Source organism: Hyposmocoma kahamanoa, unplaced genomic scaffold, assembly GCF_003589595.1.
Source record: "Hyposmocoma kahamanoa isolate Upper Pololo Valley unplaced genomic scaffold, ASM358959v1 82, whole genome shotgun sequence".
Lineage (NCBI taxonomy): Eukaryota > Metazoa > Arthropoda > Insecta > Lepidoptera > Cosmopterigidae > Hyposmocoma > Hyposmocoma kahamanoa.
Genome location: NW_020654133.1, coordinates 864649 through 884179, shown reverse-complemented (window position 1 = coordinate 884179; position 19531 = coordinate 864649). Strand labels below are relative to the sequence as shown.

At 38.2% G+C, this 19531-nt stretch overlaps 1 protein-coding gene across 1 annotated transcript in view; it reads left to right on the top strand.

Annotated features, from left to right (window-relative positions):
- LOC113234236 overlaps positions 1–13458 on the top strand; it is a 16241-nt gene extending 2783 nt beyond the window's left edge. The window contains exons 3-6 of the mRNA XM_026469536.1: positions 2847–2992; positions 5972–6145; positions 8596–8707; positions 13266–13458. Coding sequence (XP_026325321.1) covers positions 2847–2992; positions 5972–6145; positions 8596–8707; positions 13266–13445 — 612 coding nt within the window. The 3' untranslated portion in view covers positions 13446–13458. The remainder of the gene's footprint in view (positions 1–2846; positions 2993–5971; positions 6146–8595; positions 8708–13265) is intronic.
- Positions 13459–19531: the final 6073 nt, after the last annotated feature.

Here is a 19531-nt window from a genome sequence, read left to right as displayed (position 1 = left end):
ATATCGTACGATTTCTTTTCATTTTTATTCACAACACCCGAATCGGACGGTAGACTGTCGTATTCGAAACCGAACCGAAATGACTGTCACACCCGTACGATTCTTCGTACTTCTCGATCGGCAAAGGCTACAAACGTTATTCAGGACACAGTTATCGAAATAAAGTTAGCTATTGTTATTTTATGTTACTATTGTTTACAAAGTAACAATGTAATGTGGAAATCTCTTAATATTCTAAATAAAGTCTGGATTTTGTTAAATTTTATTAATTTATTTTAATGCAAGACAAATGCATTCCTATATTTTAGGCCTTTAAAGTGTTAAAAATGTATATAAAAGGGTTTTAATTTTTCTTATAATCTATCGATATACGATATCGTATCCGAAACCGCATCAAACGTTTAACTCGAACGTTCCGAATAGCTCGAAAAGCGCCTTTCGATTCGAGAACGATATCCAGTCGAACGATTCGGTTAAAATATCAAAGAGTTCTGAATCGGGGTCCAGGTTTTCTTCTTAACGTATAGATGGCATGCACTATGACGCTTGTCATCGTGGTGAAAGGATTATTGTTGGCCGGGTAGATCCGGACGTACAAGGAAGGAATGGAAATGGTGTGCGGGGAGGCTCTTTTCAAGCACCCATAGGGACAGGTAAAAGTAGGACACTATGGTCGGCGAAAAAAATATGCACGCTGATGTACTATAGTATTTTATGCAACCGTTGCAATATGAGGGTCTATTTTTGGCTCCAGAATACAAACTGTGAAGATGCTAAGTGAACATGCATTACAATTGAGGTAAATTTGTATTTCTATGACGGCCACGCACGGCATGTGCGAAATAAATAGAGTACTTACAAATTAACAGACCATTGAACATAATAAATAAACTTAAAAACAATAGCAAAAAAACATGTTACACACACTTACAAACAATGAGATTCTTAATCCAACGATTTTTGTTGTTGGTTCCACAACTTGATGCCGAACCATCAAATTGTGGAACCAACTCCCGGCGCATGTATTCCCTCCCCTCTATAACATCGGGTCCTTCAAACGTAGTGTGAAGAAGCATTTGGCCAGACCGGCAAAATGATAGTGACGGAGTGAAGATATTTGTGTTTTCCATCCGTTACTCTCATCTCTGGACTGTATTCGCACTTTCCATCAGGCGCGGTGAAGTCATTTTGCCGAGTCACAATAAAAATGAAAAAAAAAAAAAACATACTCAGCTTCTCCTTACAATTTTTTAAATAAGTATAGCGACTGGGAGAATACGTCCAAATCCTTAGAAAAGTTGTTATGAGCTCCAAACATGCTGAAAATAGGACCATTGTATGAGACATTGTTAATGGCGTTTATAAAACGTATGAACGTACGTTTATAAAATATATGAGTCTTGCTTCGTAAGTATCCAATTTCCTACGCATTTCAAACCTAGCGCTCAAGTTCCGAAGGAACCGTCTTTGGACAGTTTCGATTCTTTCAATATGACAATTATAAAAGGGTGACCATATAACTGAACAATACTCTAAATTGCTGCGGACCAACGAAGAAAACAGAATTATCATACTGTTTGGGTTTTGGAAAGGTTTTGTCACTCTTATCAATACGGTTCATATGAGTCGAGACAGGCTCGTGGCCTCAGTAATGGGTACGAGATTTTAAGAACTAATTATAGGTTGCATACAATACTTTTTCTACGCGTTAATAAAATAATGAAACTCAACCAATATTTAACGTATATCTTGTTAACAATCCATGATAAGAAACTCAAACGAAAATCAAATAAACGCTATAAAACAAAAACCAAAGAGATAGAATAAAAGTGGCCAGGTTATATTTAACCAATATTTTATTACAAAGTTTTATGGCCCAATTGCAAGTCCTTAGGCCAATTTAATTAATCAGAAGGCAGTCGAGCGTTTCAGCACCGTGAAGTTTGATATAATAATTAGCAAACGGACGTTCTTTTTGTGAAACTTAAATACTTCTGTGTACAGACCAAAAAGTTTCAGTTCAGTGGCGAGTACCATAGACAATACAATTTTGATTTGGAACTAAAACGAGTAGAAAAATATAGTTACAAAATTTTGAGGCGCCATCTTTTGGCACAGTATTGAACTATGTAGTTGAGATCTGCCATTGTAGTGTATTAGGTATATATCTATCTGCATCATATAAACAAATCGCTGATTTACCTGGATCTATCAGCCTACTCGTATATACGTTCCGATGCTGGACAAGTTTCCTTACGGGGTGTGACCCGCTGTAATCCACATTGAGGTTTCTTGTACGGAGCGTCACTGTGTTTGTAACCTTAACCTTTCTCGATTACAATAGATTTCACATATCTTTATAGTTTTCTTAGAGTGACTAAGAGCATGTTCACACGACGAGCGTTCAACAGGCGTTTCGTTAACACGCGCTTACAATTTACCTAATTCTAAACGTAAATCGCTGTAAGTGTTCACATGCGAGCGGCGAACGCGCATTCAACGCCGCGTTAACGCGGGGCACTTGTCAAGGTTATCGTTGAAGCGCGCTTTGAGATCATGGGTTTGCCGTGCTGCCGTTCACATGAGTTTTGAAATTGATTTTTTTTCTAGAAATGGGCTCAGAAGAATACGTATTTATTCAACGCCCAAAAAAACGCCCGCCATGTGATACACTGTTCAAACACTTTACGCTTGTCATGTGAACATACCCTGAAGCCAGATAGTACTTCAGCTGAAGTCCAATTCTGTACCGCATCCACTTTGTATAAAATATCAAATACTTTATCAAAGTAACTTGTTCTGTCAAAAGTACAATCACAAAAGCTATGTGAAACGAATAATTCCAGTTGCAACGCTATTTACTGCATACCGAAAACCTGGCAATGTCAACACTGTTCTACTTCACCAAAAAACTTGAGGAGAAAGTCGCGGAGTTGATGGGTTGTGACAAAAGGGCAACTGCATACGACATTGCTACGGATAGAACCTCAACGTGAGTACCATCAACACTATTAATTGCAGCGTTTCAAATGCACTCTAGGACCGTAATAAAAAGAATGTCTCACTCAGATTTTGTCATTCATCGAAAGACTGTTTTGCTAGAGCAAATACTTTAAGGTATTTACTATAAATAACGGTTTTATGAAAAATATACGATACACCAATTTGTCTAAATAATGTGCTAATGTGTTACACGACAGGATGTACTTTACTCGAACACATCGATACCTCCAATGAACACTACACCAATTTTATTTTTTGGTCATTTCTGTTATCCTTTTCTTCTTCGCTTTCGTATCACTCTTGACAGAGTGGTCGTGGACATCACGGAGTACGTTTGTTAACGGCTGATGTGGTATCTTTCTGTTAGTGGACTCATACATTCATGTTAAGGAGCGCCCACTGCAGATTTTATTTGATCGGTCCATCGAATGGGTGACCTTCCGCGCAGTCTAGTGCCCTCCACTCTGCCCTGCACAACAAGGCGCTCTGTGGAGTTGAAATTCCGTCTCGAGACGTGATCGAAGAATTTTAGTATGCGAGTTTGCACCACATTAGACAGACGCTGCTTGATGCCGAGTTCTTGGAGTATGGAGGCGTTTGAACGAAAGTCGAATTTTGTGAAAAAAATAAAGAAACAATAAACAAAATTTGAAAAAATGGCGAAAGCTGACCCAAAATGAACGTACTATCGTTCTTGGACTTTGCTAGTATAATTTTACGTATTTTTTTATATTTTTGTAGATTTTTAAAAGTCAGGAATAAAGAAATTGCAAAACAATGTATTTTAGAATAGATGCAAGAACACAACGCAATTGATTCACTTCGATCTACGTAGATTAGGTAACGTTCTTGCACATAAGTTTCATTTTAAACATGATTGAATGTTTATGTACCTAAAGTATTGGTTATTTTATAGTACACACATAAAACATTAAAGCTATAAAATACCTAATCAAATAATCAATTAAACAATAATGACATAAAGTGAAAAATAAAACACAATGTGACAAAAATGTTTGGCCAATAATCTAAATGAGAGATACAAAAGTTAGCAAAGGAACGTGTTGACAAGAGGCCTCTTGCCAATGTCACTTTGAGATTGAGAACAGTGTGACCATTTGTGGCAGATTTCTGCCATTCGGGCAGATTAAATTTTTATTCATTTTCATTGCGACAGAACGTGTAACGTTATATTAAATGTGGCAGAGTTTGACATATTTAGGAATATTTAGCAAGTTCTTTATTATTTTTAGGTACAAACTGAAAACTTCTTGTTTTCTCCTACAATGAACAAACATCTAAAGCTAAATACGGGGCTATGTAATAAACATAACCTGTATAAATTTTATAACCCCAGCGTCTACAGCCTGTACTCAAGTAGTTTTTTTGATGCTTTGATAATGAATCACAAGTATTGATAGGTCTCTTTAATGCACGTCTTCAAAAACACTGAGTCACACGGGATGTCGCCATCCTTCTTTTGATTTTCAACTGGAGCCCTGTAGGCCCTGTTGAAGCCTTGTTGAAAGTTGCCCAGGGGTTTAATGACGCGCTGCGCCACCCGCGTGTCCGTCAGTCGCCATCGGGCGCTTGTCAACATCGGATCTGTGTCGAACTTTCTCCGCTGGTAATTATTTTATTCTATATTAATTTTAAGCGCGCATATTGCGGGATGCCAGAGGCGGCTTCCCACGCCGCACCTTCTAAAATCTAGGCTCGCATTCATATTTGAATTCGTCGCCTTAAAATCTCTTGTATCAATAGATTACAATTATTGTCACCCTTATCATCATTCAGCCATACGACGCCCACTGCTGGGCATAGGCCTCCCCCAATGATCTCCACGACGATCGATCTTGCGCTGCCCGCATCCATCGGCTTCCCGCGACCTTTACCAGATCGTCGGTCCACCTGGTGGGTGTCTACCTCCTAAGCGTCATCCGGTACGCGGTCGCCATTGGAGAACCTTTCCGCCCCAACGGCCATCGGTTCTCCTAACTATGTGCCCCGCCCACTGTCACTTCAGCTGAGCAATTCTTCGAGCTATGTGGGTTACCTTAGTTTTCCTTCGGATTTCCTCATTTCTGATTCTATCACGTAGAGAAATACCGAGTCCCCGATGAGGGACCCTGAGCCTTCTTATGAGGCCCACATGAGTTTTTATTACATTGGAAATGTAATAGTTTTTTTGAATCTTTTTAAAAATTCATTATTACATTTTAAAAGCACTCAAATTACAAAAACATTTCTATATGTAGTGTGTGCGTTCGTACTGCTTCGTGTGGACATTGAGAGTCGTTAACAAATGTCAGCATTACTGCGTTCCGGTTTTGAAGGGTAAGGTGGCTGGTGAAATTACAGACTTGTCAACTTATGTCTCAGTTGGACGGGCACAGTGGCAGTGCCCCCCAGATCTTTGTGATTTAAAGCTTTGAGTGGAATTGCAACAAAATAATGGTCGTGTGTTTTTAAATTAAATTTAATTTTGGTTAAATACTGATTAAAGTTAGACATTAAAGTTAGGTACAATTATTTACATCACATTAGTGTTCAATTCCTTTTTTTTACATTTAAAATTTGCTACGTAGGTGTTATTGGCTGTACTATTTTAAGTTTTACTTTGTATATTTATGATATTGTAAACACTGTTCGTTTTCAGTAAAAATAAAAAATAAGAAAAAAATACAATATTAAGCGACATCTCTTGTTAAGCTCTGGTATCTGTAAAGGTACCTGGTTGAATGAAAAGAAACTTTCATAGATTTGTCACAGGTGGCGCTATGCAAAAAATCCGTTAAAACAAAAAGACTATAACAAACGCATAGAAAACTCTGAGTGGCAGGTGTGTCGTTTACGCGCATGACTTGTTTATCCGTTAGGTACTTGGTATCATAATTAAAAGTCCCTTTCCCGTCCCTTCCTAGAATGCCGTTTACGAATTCAGCAGCATTTATGAATCTTTTTACAGCAAGTATTTGGCAAGGCGCCTCGGCCCATTACGTCAAGACAACGAGGTACAAGACAACAAGCATGTCTCAAACGTGAACCAGGTTGAACTTCTGGACCGGTATAAGAAGCTGACAAGCAAGTTGACCGTACCGCAGAAGAATGCAATGAAGAATTTGGGGTTTATGTTTGCTGGGTAAGCTGGTTTTACAGCGTTAGTTGACTGTCGTGTCTCGTTTAGAGCTCTATGTAGAATATGGCTTCGATTCCCGGTAGATTCAATACTGGAAATGGAATGGAACTGCCTTAGGGCTCGATTACTATCAGAACCGCTGTCGCCAAAACTAACACATTCTTAATATGAAACACCACAAAAACTTGATATTGATTGGTCGTACTTTCAAATTTAAAAAGAATAACAAATTCTGGATTGTTAATATAATTTAAACTTTACCCACTCGCTATATAGTTAAAAGTTCAATACCATCAATACGTTTTGATATTATATTGAAATGTGCTGCCATCTAGTGGGTAATTGATGAACGACGACGATTTGGAGTTATCAATTTAGTTCTTCAAAAAAGAAACGACCATATTGCAGGGGTATAAGCTTTACTTTCGTATTTTGTAACAGACAACTGAACATTTATTAAAATAATACTTTCCGATGACATGAAATAACACCACGTGTAATATTTTTGATGCGGCTGTTATTTTAGTTCTCCAAAACAGGACATAAGGCATTTTTCTACGATTTTAGAGAATTTGCAAGAAACAATCAAATGACGCAGTCATACCATGCAAAGCGAAAATCGCGGACTGAGCTAACATAGGTCTTACAAGACATAGGTCTTCTAGTCGGCACGCGTCGGACACTATCTAACCACTTCTACTGTACTTATTGTTCTGTGGTAGACCCCCTGTTTTTATATGATTTTTTGCCAATTCATCAACTTCAAATGTGTTTGAAAGCTGACACAGTGCTATTTACTTTGATGAGGAACTTGCCAAAAAAGAAACATGTGCTAAGTTTTATGCAATTATCAAACCCGTCTTGTTTGTATTGAAATGTTTACTTATGAAGTAAAACATAAGGTGTTTCAATAAGAAATTATTATGATAGTACCTATGTGTACTATCAGTTTCTTTGAGGGTAATTCCGATAACCGCTCACGCGATACATGCGGCCGTAGACGCATACCACACTTAGAGGTGCCGGTGATGATTTTATACCGATTTATCGGACATCGAAGTTATAACAGGTAAAATAACTAATATTAATTGCTATTTCGGTAACTACTCTAGCAAACCATAAAGTTTTTAATGCCTGGGTCTGTCATTTAAAAAAAATAAACAACTTCAAAAATACGTCACGACAATCGTGTGTGGAATTGTTTGGGCTGGTGATTTCGGTGTTTATTTATTGAAAACATACCGTAAGTAGCGATTTTTAAGTTTACCCTGAATATAAATGTTTATTAACTATACTTTAAGGAGTAATTTTATGGTAAACGTTAGAACCACTCAAACGGAATATTATCATATTTATCCAAGTACACCAAAAATGTCATTAGTGCTTTTTAAGTGCAGGATTTGCGGTGTATTACTGCATTTTATTTGAGATGTTTTTGTTGGTAGTACGGAGGGTATTTATTTAGCAATACAGAATAATAATTTTTATTTATACAAACTTGTATTTAAACTGAATCCTTTTCTATTTTGCGAAACCAAATAGCCGCCATTTTGCGGTAGGAGGAACGCATCGCGTGAGCGGTTAATGGAAAGTCAAAATTTTGGTCACAACCGGCTTAAATTGATTCCACCATTGTGGAGCTTCTGTGGCATCTTATGCATCCACATTTTGTTTTTCAATGACATGATAGTTGAGTTGATCGTTTGAGGACCTCTGAACCTAACGGTTTGCACTGTGGGTGCGGGATTAGGAAAATTAACTTTTTTAAGTTGGTTGTGTCTGGTAATTTTGAGTTATGCCCTGGGATTCATGGTACTGGGAATTCCATAGTTTGATACCAGGACCCCGATTCAGAATCTTTTCGATATTTAACCGAATCGTTCTATTGTATATCGTTCTCGAATCGAAGGGCGCCTTCCGACCTATTCAGAACATTCGAGTTGAAAGTTCTATTCGGATTCGGATACGATATCGTTATCGAACAGCGTTTTCGCAGTTAGTCGGTGAAGTAGATTATAAGAAAAATGAAAATCTTTTATATACATTTTTAAGCCTTTAAAGGCCTAAAAAATACGATTGAATTAGCCTTGTATTAAAATAAATTTGTAAACAATATGACGTTCGGTAACTTATAACGGTGTTCTGAATAACGTTTGTGGCCTTTGCTGGTCGAGAAGCTCGAGTAATCGTACGGGTATGACGTCATTACGGTTCGGTTTCGAATACGACAGCTTGACGTTCGATTCGGGTGTTGTGAATCGGTCGACAACTGAGTTATCGTAAGGTCCTGAATCGACGCCCGGGTAGTTGACTGTCTCACATATTTGAATCCCATGACGCCATTATCCCTTTTTATCCATTGAAACTAAAACCCTGGCCCAAATTGATAATGTTTCTCATTCCTTTATTTCGTTTCTTATGGAAATAATTTCTTTGCCCTTCCTTACCTACAGGGACGTGATTCACAAAATCATCCAGAATCTGAGAGAGGCAGACGAGGATCAATTGGAATCTACAAAGGGCCCTTCGGATTATGGGTACACGGTACATGTACAGAGGCATGAGGTAAGGCGGCCATTCACGCAGTCTAATATTTATTACTTTTTATTTTGATTACCTGTATATTAATAAGGTAAGGTACAATAAAAGCTTAACTACTAGAAAGTAAAACTAGGATTTTAAAATCATATTAATAAAATTGAGTCCCCCCGTCTAGGTGCCCAAGATGTTGGCAGCGTTTTTCCTTTGTATGGCTATGCTAATGCGTTGGGCAAGGTAGCCGCCCTTGGGTTTCCCAGTTGTAAATAGGCATCGGAGCCGAGGGCTGCAAATAGGTAGTAGGAGCCGATTGATTATTTACGCTCTTTCCTCTCACAAAGGTACATTCGAAGCACTAAGGTACCTGCCCTTCTAACCGAGCTTTGGTTCTGCGAGTCTTTTCATGCATTGAACAGAAAAGTGAAAAGGAATTTCGGCTTTGTGGTTGTATTTATGTCTTCTTTTTAGCCGTTTTCTTTAATGCTGAAGGTCGTGACTCTGAAAGGTTTTCGAGACTTTATGACGATTTTCTTGCATCTAGTTTTGTCTTCATCTCTCAGGGCTGTTGTTATAGGGCGGCCGGCGAGGACGGTCACTTGGTCACTCCATCGGCTGCATGATCGACCGCGGAGTCCCTTTCCTCCACTATACTCACCACAACCAGTTTGTCAAGATTGTCTGGTTGTTGGCGAGCAACATGACCTAATTGATGAATGAATAATTCAGAATTCTGTTAGCATATCATGGAAAATCTATCTGCATTTACTTAATGTAATTATAGATCAAATTGGCTTAAAAAGTTTTCTAAAACGTTATTCATTAATGATGCAATATGGTTTACCGGGCACTTTTTTCCTAGTTCCTTACCTACCTAGGATGGTAGTAAATGAAACTAGGAGGATAAAATAAAATAATTATATTACAAAAGTTACTTTATACCAAACATTAAAACTTTGAATTGGAAGAAATTTGTTTTCAACAAATAAAATAAAAAACTAAACTAGGTCAGGGTACATAAATTTATCAGGTCGAAGATCATTTGTTTTCACTTTCGGAGTTCCGTACTCACCTATGACGGAAATCTTACCGTAGATGGAGGGTGGCATCAGGTTACGCAGCAGCAGGACTACGTAAACTGGCAGGCAGTGTGCTTCGGCACTAGATCGTGCAGTTTCACAAGCAGGAAACAACATAGGCGGGAAAATGACCAAGGTTTATCGTCTGCCCGACGTGTCAAAATGTGAAATGGTTCTGTACGTAGTTCTGTACTTAGCTAAGCTGCAGATAATTCCTTCAATTGATGAAATTAATATGCTAGAATGTGGTCATATTCTTTCCGTTCCGAGGGCCCACCGACAGCAACACGCAGAAATTAGGAAAGTATTTATTATATTAAGAACTACTACGAGTTCTTGCCGGGTGGGTCCATCAGAGACGGAGTTTACAATTACTAATTTGAAGCTGAAGGCCAAAACGGTTTTACAAAAGAAATACAAGCAAAAAAGTATAAATAAACAAAATCATAAAATATTGTCAAAATACAAGGATGTTAAAAATGAAATAAAAATAAATACGAGAATAAGCGGGAGGGGACGACCTTTTTGTTGTGATGCTAAAAAAGACGGGGTCACTACTCTCTAGACTGCGTTCTATCCGTAACAGTGTCCTGAAAATGTTTGGGGCTAAGCCCTATGCGCCGATGCTTGGTCATTTCGTCCGGGTTCTGGTGACGTGATGGGGTAATCGGTGGCGCCTCGAGCGAAATAATATGTGTTTTTTAGGTATGGGTAATATAGCTTTTTCTGCATATCGTATTGAAACTATATATCAATATTCGAAATCGGATTTCGAAACTATATATTATTATTGGATATAGTTTTACAAGAGCAATGCGGGTCAATGTTAGTGTACAGTTTCAAAGACGCACAAAAAATGGTTTCGCGTTGATATCCACTCAGTGAATATCTGACGCGAAGCAATATCGATGATTTCGTGTTGGTATCCACTCGGTAATCGCTCGGCTTGATTCGGCATCGCTATAAAACACGCGATGCGGAGCAATATCGATACAGTTTCTAAGCTACACGATATCGGATATTCGATATTACCACAATATATAGATTCAATAACTATACTTAGTCTGGCCATAAATACTGTTACACTTAAAAATAAAAAAATATTACATTTGAAATTCGAATTTGTCATTTTTATACGATTGTTCATTGTGTTTTCTCATTTTGGCGCCAATACATTGTACAATATTTTGCGATATTAAAATGGAGTGGGGTGATAAAGAGAACCGAATCGCTGCGATTGCATTACACAAAGTAGGTATGGAGCCAAATGCAATTTTTAAAACTCTCCATACACTTGGTATTAGTAAAATGTTTGTGTCCCAGGCTATTAATAGGTACAATGAGGCTTCCTCTGTTTGTGACAGAAAAAGATCTGGCCGTCCACGTAGTGTTCGTACGAAAAAGGTGGTCAAAGCAGTAAGGGAAAGAATTCGAAGAAATCCTGTCCGAAAGCAAAAGATTTTATCTCGGGAAATGAAGATAGCACCTAGAACCATGTCGCGTATTTTAAAAGATGACTTAGGACTTGCAGCCTATAAGAGACGCACTGGTCATTTCTTAACTGATAATTTAAAGAAGAATAGGGTGGTAAAATCGAAACAACTACTGAAGCGGTACGCTAAGGGAGCTCACAGAAAAATTTTGTTTACGGATGAGAAAATTTTTACAATTGAGCAACATTTTAACAAACAAAATGACCGTATTTATGCTCAAAGCTCTAAGGAAGCTTCCCAATTAGTCGACAGAGTGCAACGTGGACATTATCCGACTTCAGTGATGGTTTGGTTGGGTGTTAGCTATGAAGGAGTGACTGAGCCATATTTTTGTGAAAAAGGTATCAAAACATCGGCACAAGTGTATCAAGATACCATTCTTGAGAAGGTAGTTAAGCCCCTTAACATCACCATGTTCAATAACCAAGTATGGTCCTTCCAGCAAGACTCGGCGCTGGGTCATAAAGCTCGGCCCACGCAGTCTTGGTTGGAAGCGAACGTTTCGGACTTCATCAGAGCTGAAGACTGGCCGTCGTCTAGTCCCGATCTTAATCCGCTGGATTATGATTTATGGTCAGTTTTAGAGAGTACAGCTTGCTCTAAACGCCATGATAATTTGGAGTCCCTATTGATAACAATCTATTCTATTGATAACTGGCCTCAACGTTTAAAGGACCACTACACACGAGACCACTTCGAATAAGCTTTTTATATTTTTAATTGTTGTATATTTATGTATTTAACTGTATTAATGGCAAGACTAGGTATACGATTTGTAACGCCCATTTCTGGTGTTTTATGTTTTGTCTCTGTGTTTACTAACAATAGTCATAAGTTTAGAAATGTCTGTATTTACTAATAAGTAGGCCTTGGATGCCAAATAAATTATTTATTTATTATTATTATTAATAGCGACATCTCTGCCATGCCTGGTAGCTGTAAAGGTACCCAACTAGGCGATAAAATACTTCCTTATATTTCTCATGGCGCTACGGTTAAGAAGTCGTTGAAAATTAAATACAAAGATCCGACAACAAGAACGTGGAAATATTCGTAAGTTCCGCTAGTTGGCATCGCGTCTGACACGGTTTGCTAGGATACGTCAGTTCGAATCCGGCCGGAATGAAGGAAGTTTTATTAAGTATTCGATCTTTGTATTAATAATTAGAAAAATACAATTTCTTCGAAAGACATTCCTCAACACTGTATAATTGTGGGTAGGTGTTCATTGAATCTGGGACCTTACTCCGGGTTTCTCGTTTCTAGCTCGGTACGGTGAGTAACGGATTTTAGTTCTCTCGTGTTTCGCGCAACACTCGGCTTTCACTCATACAGGGTCAAGAGCACGTCAGGCTTCACATTTAAAACTTAAATCCAACTCTATGCCGCTTATGATAAGAACGTTCCAAAGCTTGACGTGCTCTTGATATATGATACATCACTCATAAGTGTAGTAAAGTAGCAAGCATCTAAAGTTGGGTAAATTTCTGAAAAAATCCTGAAAAACTCAGTCTGAGTTTGCTCGATTTGTATTTTCTCAAATTCATCGATTGGTAGTTTAGTTGTGTAAAGGATTATCCAACTCTGTCTCGAAAAAACAAAAGTGGTTGCCTAATAATTTGATGTATTGTCTCTCAAGCAGAGGAAGTGGGTTCGAAACCTCTGACTTTTTCGGAGTTTATGTGCGAATTTTAATTTGAAATTGACCATGAGCTTGTCGTGATGAAACCTGCACATCGAAGAAGGTTCACAAACCTCGGAAAACGTGTAAAGTCCCCAATCCGTACTGAGCCAGTGTGGCGGACTATGGCCTTTAGGCATCTGAGAGGAGACCCGTGTAAATGAAGTCGATGATAATGGACTCAGTGCCAGTTATTTCAGTCTTAGTTTCTCTGGTACTAAGGCGGTTCATTCGTTTTTTAAACACCAGTAGATTTTTCTTGAATTTTATGTATAGGTAACGTTGCTAGAAAGCGTTAGACGTCCATGATTATACATCTAGATATTTGGTTCTAGGTAACAGCGAACGAAGGGGAAAGTACTACGCCATATGGCGGGGATACCTACGCGCCTCCCGATCTGGCGAGAACCGGTAGCGACGGAACCATGGTAAGTAGGGCAGCCTCGGACAAACCGAAGAATCCTTATAATTTTAGGGCTAGTAATGGTAATGAAACTACTACAAAAAATATTTAATAAATTAATATATTCGCACAGTGTCTTTTTATTTTGAAAAGTTTCAAAGAACTATTGTAGTACACCTCAATATAAACAATTAGGGTTGTTCAAGTTTGAACATCATATACGTAATATGTCACATAACAATAAACCGCAAGATCGCGTAGACAGTTAAACTGTAACGGAAAATGGCTTCATCAACAGGTCATAATTATGCAACCAGAGATTTAACAAGTGCTTATTTAGTAGCCGTAAAGCTCCTTGTGAAAGAGTTCGTCTAGGGAGCTGCTGCCGCCGCGACATTCTAGGAGGTGACCGCACCTCGCGTCTCGCAACTCGCGCGTTGAAAATTAAAATGTATAAAATAAGTACAGGCGGAGAAAATTTGACACAAATCGGACGTCGACAAGCGCCAGATGGCGCCTGACGGGGCAACGCAACGCGTCGTTAAGCGGCTGGGCAATTTTCAACTTTTGGGATAAATGTCAATTTAGTAACTACAGGGTTTCAGTTAAAAAAAAAAATAAAACCAAGCAGGTTCTCTTGGATTTAATCTATAAAAATTGGAACCGGATTTATCCCCTAGTTTGTCACCCAGAGGTGGAATATTTTCTTCGAATTGGAATGAGACCTACATAAGGCACCCTCTTTCCAATAAAAAAAATAATCATCAAACTCGATGCACAGCTTAATTGCGTAACATATATCCAAAAAATACAGTTTTCAAGTCGGTCAAAAATCTGGATTCAATTTTAAAAATCAGATTTCAAAATGTAGAGGAAAACTCAGAAAATCCGGGTTTTTTGTATTAGTATGCACTCTCTAAGTACAAGGCTCGATATTGGATTTTTTTTATTTTAGCGATTTTAGCGCCATATTAAACTGTTTGGATATTCTACAAGGAAGGATTTTGAGTCTTTTTGAAAATGGGAAAGTGTTTGACAAGGGCCGATCTGGGTGCCATTTTAAATTCAGGTGGGTGTTCTACAAGCATCCGCTTTGGGTATTTTTATAATGGACTAGTGTTCTACAAGGGCCAATTTTGGTGCCATTTTAAATTGAAGTGGGTGTTCTACAAGGATCCAGATTTGGGTATTCTTTATAATGGACAGGTGTTCTAAAAGGGCCAGTTTTGGCGCCATTTTGAACTGGGCTGGGTGTTCTACAAGGATCCAAATTTAAGTATTTTTTATAATGAACAAGTGTCCTACAAGGGCCAATCTAAGCGCCATTTTAAACTCAGGTGGGTGTACTACAAGGATTGATTTTGAGTCATTTTAATTGGGTAAGTTGACCACAATTATTGAATTTTAAAATTAGGTGATTAGAAATGTGCTTAAAAGGGGGTAAGAATTTGTATTTAGAAAAAATCACTGAACGCTAACTATTACAAGTATAACAAATAAAACAATTTTTTTTTCGTATCCAAGTCGATGTACTTGTTTTTTTCAAACAAGCCACGTTTCGAATCCTTTAAGGTCCCATACTCACAGTTCCCTGAGGTGGTAAAGTCATGAATCAGTTATGTCTAATGTTAATGGAAACCACCCTATTTTTTCCATTATTATAACAAAAGTTATTAATTATATACCTGTAGTGAAGCGTAGAACGGGTGACAGAGGAAACCAAATTTTTGTAATATTCAAAGTCAAAGATTTATTCCATAGGTAAAATAAATTTACACTTGAAAGCGTCACATTTAAGCTACTGCTCGTTCACTGCGCTGACTTCCCCGAGATTAACGAGCAGAAACTCTAGGGTTTTGCTCTTTTAAAAAATTTTTAATGTTTTGGAATACATACAATTTTGAATCAAATTAGTGTGGATTCTGGAGCCGTATCCTCTTTCCATACATCTTTATCTAACACGTAGTCTTGAATTTTGTAATATGACTTTTCAATCAAAATATTTTTAATGTAGTTTTAAACTAAGGAAATGATAAACTTAATATATGCTCCGGAACCTTATTGTAAAAACGTATACAGTTCTCCATAAAAGAGTCGTTTAACTTGGTTAAACGAAATCGTGGTACCATGAGTTTGGACTTAGCTCTAAGGTTAATAATATGGATATCTTCCTTCTTATTGAATTTATGTATATTTTTACGGGCATATAAAATATTTGAGTAAATGCACTGTGATGCCACAGTCATGATACCAGTCTCCTTAAACTTTTCTCTGAGAGATACCCGAGAGCCTAGACGGTACACAGAACGAATCGCTCGTTTTTGCAATACAAATATGGTTTGAATATCTGCCGTTTTACCCCACATGAGAATAAATAAATAGTATAAGTTTTTTGCTTGATACAGTAGGTGCCACAGGGATACAATACAATAGTATAACCGTTCAGTAGGAAACTACTCCCCCTGGCTACACGACACGTCACGGAAGTCCCATACGCCGTTCCAAATAGGAAGCGATTTTGGGTGCAACCGCGTACTATACCCTTAACTAGCGATAGATACTAGCTATGAACGATCTAAATCAGCGCTGTTCCCAATAAGAAAGCAGTACTACATACGCTACAAGGAAGGTGGCAGGGTCCTCCCATTATGTTCGAATTAGACGTATGTCGATCGTGATCCATCGAATCAAAATGTTTCGAACAGCACCTGTGACTCGATAACCCGAGTTTCAAGCTACTAAATAACCAGATCATTTTAGACTTTAATGGCTCATGCGCGCAATATTCCACTTTATTATATTATATTCAACATTTCACGTAACACTCAGTCTAGAACTGGCAATATTATTGTTATGTCGCTCACTATCACGTGAAGTGAAGTGAACTTCGTTTGGGTCGAACATTTGTTTGATAGAGCATTTGTTTGATAGAATAAAATTCGATCGAACCAAACAGTCAAGCAATCGATCAACTAGTCAACTGGTTAATGGTTAACGGATAATAACGGACGGTTTTCGTAAAAGCGTAAAAAAAATACGTCAAAACGACAAATAAACGGCATCAGCTTCCACATGTAAAATACCTAGTTGTTAAATTATTTTAGTTATTATAATTGTAGCTGCATGATCAATAACGTGGGGTGCACTATAAGTTACCGAAACGAATAAGAAAAAAATACTATAAATGGTCAGAAGTGAATTTATTGTTTCTCAAAATAATCTTCGTTAGCGTTAATGCACTTTTTCATACCAATGAATCAATTTTGAAAACATTTGTGCCACTCCTCCGTGACAATCTCTGAAACATATTTTTCATACTCTTCGACAGCCTCTTTAGGTGATGAAAATCGTTGACCGCGTAACTGGTTCTTAATTTATGGAAATAAATAAAAGTCACAAGGTCAACGTTGTTCACCTTTAAAAAGTCTGTCTGGCCGTGTGAGAACTGACATTATCGTGGTGCAAGATGATACGGAGTTTATGGTTATTTTTACGGAGTTTGCCAATAATTTCCGGCAAACAAATGGTCGTGTACCAATCACTATTCATGGTAAAACGATTCTCCTAAGCAACAGTAGCCACGTGTCCAGTTTTATTAAAAAAAGAAACAATCATCCGCTTAGAGGCACTTTGCACGCGCGCCACTTTGGTTGATTTCGGCTCATCTCGAGAGACCCTTACGCTCCATTGCTGCTTTGTTTTGGGCTTGTAATTATAAATCCATGTTTCGTCACCCGTTACTATGCCCAACACCAAATTTGACGCCCCTTCGTTGAATCTGGTAAGCATGGCATTACACCAAGTGCCGTGATCCGTTTTTTGAGCCTCAGTCAAATTGTGTGGGATCCACCGAGAGCACAGCTTTTTCACACCCAAATGTTTGTGTAGTATTGATTCTATTTGACTCATGCCTATGCCTAAACACGCGCGAATCTCATGGTATGTCACATGTCTGTCTGTTTTGATCGTACAGCGAATAGCATCGATGTTTTTGTTGTTCATAGCAGTGGACGGGCGACCATGACGAAATTCGTCACTGAGATTCACACGACCGCGTTTTAGCCAGCTATAAATAGTGGTCTTGCATGGTGCTTCATCGCCAAAAGTAGTCTGAAGTCGAGCGAAGTTCCGCTGAGCTGTTAAATTACACTTAAAGTCGTAGAAAATCATACCACGAACATTTTCACGAGTTCAATCCATGGTGATATAGACAACCAATTTCTAAAATATCGCCACAATGTAAAAACAAGTGACAGTTAGATGAAAGAAACTGTATTCTACCGCCTAAGAGTTCCATTTTCGAATGTTGTAATTACTTTTTAAATATTGTTTATGTAAGTGGCCAGTTCCGGAAACTTATAGTGCGCCCTATGTATACATCCGCAGCGCTCGTTGGGCTGACAAACACTAAGGCGATTAATACACTGCACCGCGTCCCGCGACGGTGCGCGAGACGCGGAATCATGCGCGCGGTGGCACAGGCGGTTTAATCTCGTCGCGATCACCACTTTGGAGGCATTTTAGTTGTTGAAGTAGTAAAACTCGAGTCAGGGTCAGGTATCATATTGTTCATTGTAAAATCCTTACAGAAGTACATTTCTTAATCTCTAAGATAGTAACTTGTTATTTAAGTTATGCCGGGTGTAACGCGGAGACACGATGCAACTGCTGCAGTGGCGCGTAAATAGGAAGCGCGAGCGAAAATTCTGTGTGTGTGATGTGTGTTGAAGATGCAGCTACATAATTATGCCTCAGACATCATTCTTAGTAGTAATTTTGTTATTTTAAATTGTTTTAAGAGCACTCTGCATACATTTTTAATAATACTATAATTTTATTCTTATTTTAATTAGATTTTGTTGTTTTAATGTTTTTGTATTATTTTTAAATTACGGATTATTTGTTAGTCCTATTGCGTTTTGTTAAATAGGCATAGCCATCTACCTTAACTCAGGCTCCAGCTGAAAATCGTCTGAGCTGATTTTCAGGCTGGGCAGAGGCTCAGCCAGCATTAAGCTGAGCTGGCTGGCCTTTTCGGCTACTGTTGTATATTTTGTATTTTATTTTTTATTTTTTATTTAATTTAGGTTCTTTGTACATTTTATTTGTAATAGCCGAATGATTTCTTTCTTTCTTATTTCTTTCTTTAATAAGGCCACATCTCCAAATGACACCTTTTTAGGAGAAAAGTTTAAAGATTCTAACGATATGAACGAAATTAGTGGATGAAATAGATATATCACCCTGAAAATACATGTATGTGACTTGTTTAAATTTTATAATACAAAAATTATTCGATCTCTAAACTGCCCACCATTATTCTTTTATTTTTACTTCCTAATCTTTAGTAGTAGATGGCAATTCAATACCTTGCCTAGTTTTTTAAATTCAAAAATACAAATATATTTTTTCTAAGCAATCCTGTGTTGGTTCTATGTTTTCTTTCTACAAATAACCCAGTTTACAATAAATAGTATAGAATAGCTTACAATTTTATATTTTTTTAAATTACGTTCGTCAATATGCCGTCCGCTGCTGAGCACGGGGCAGGCGAAATGATTACTGCGCGTGAGTCTCCAATTAAAAGGAGCTTTTACATTAGTACTTAACGACGTTCCGGTTTAATCGTATCCGTTAAGTTAATTTAACTGATTAACTGAACCATTGTTTACGATGTGTTAATCGGCCCTGATTGATCGTAAACTTGCACTGGTGAGTAGAGAATTGTTATACAGAACCACCATTTTATTCGTGCTACGGTCAAATGGCAGTGACTCTAATGGAATTATGTCGAAGTAGAGCTCCATGTGAAAGAATTTGTCCAAGGAAGTACTGCCACCTTACCTATTTCTGCAGTCAAGCAGTAATGTCAGCATTACTGTGTTCCGGTTTGGAATAGTAAGGGTGTTGGTGACATTACGAGCACATGGTACTTGTCAACTTACGTGTCAGGCTGACGGGCGCAGCGGCAGCGCCCCTCAGATCTTTGGAATTTAAAGCTCTGAGTGGCATTGTAATTGTCATGGACAGGCGTGTAACGTACCATCAGGCGCGCGACTTGTTCGTCCCGTCACTTGATGTTATAAAAAGAAAAGGCCAACACACACACGAACATACCACACACACGCACACATGCGCGCGCACGCACGCACACACACACACACACACACACACACACACACACACACACACACACAC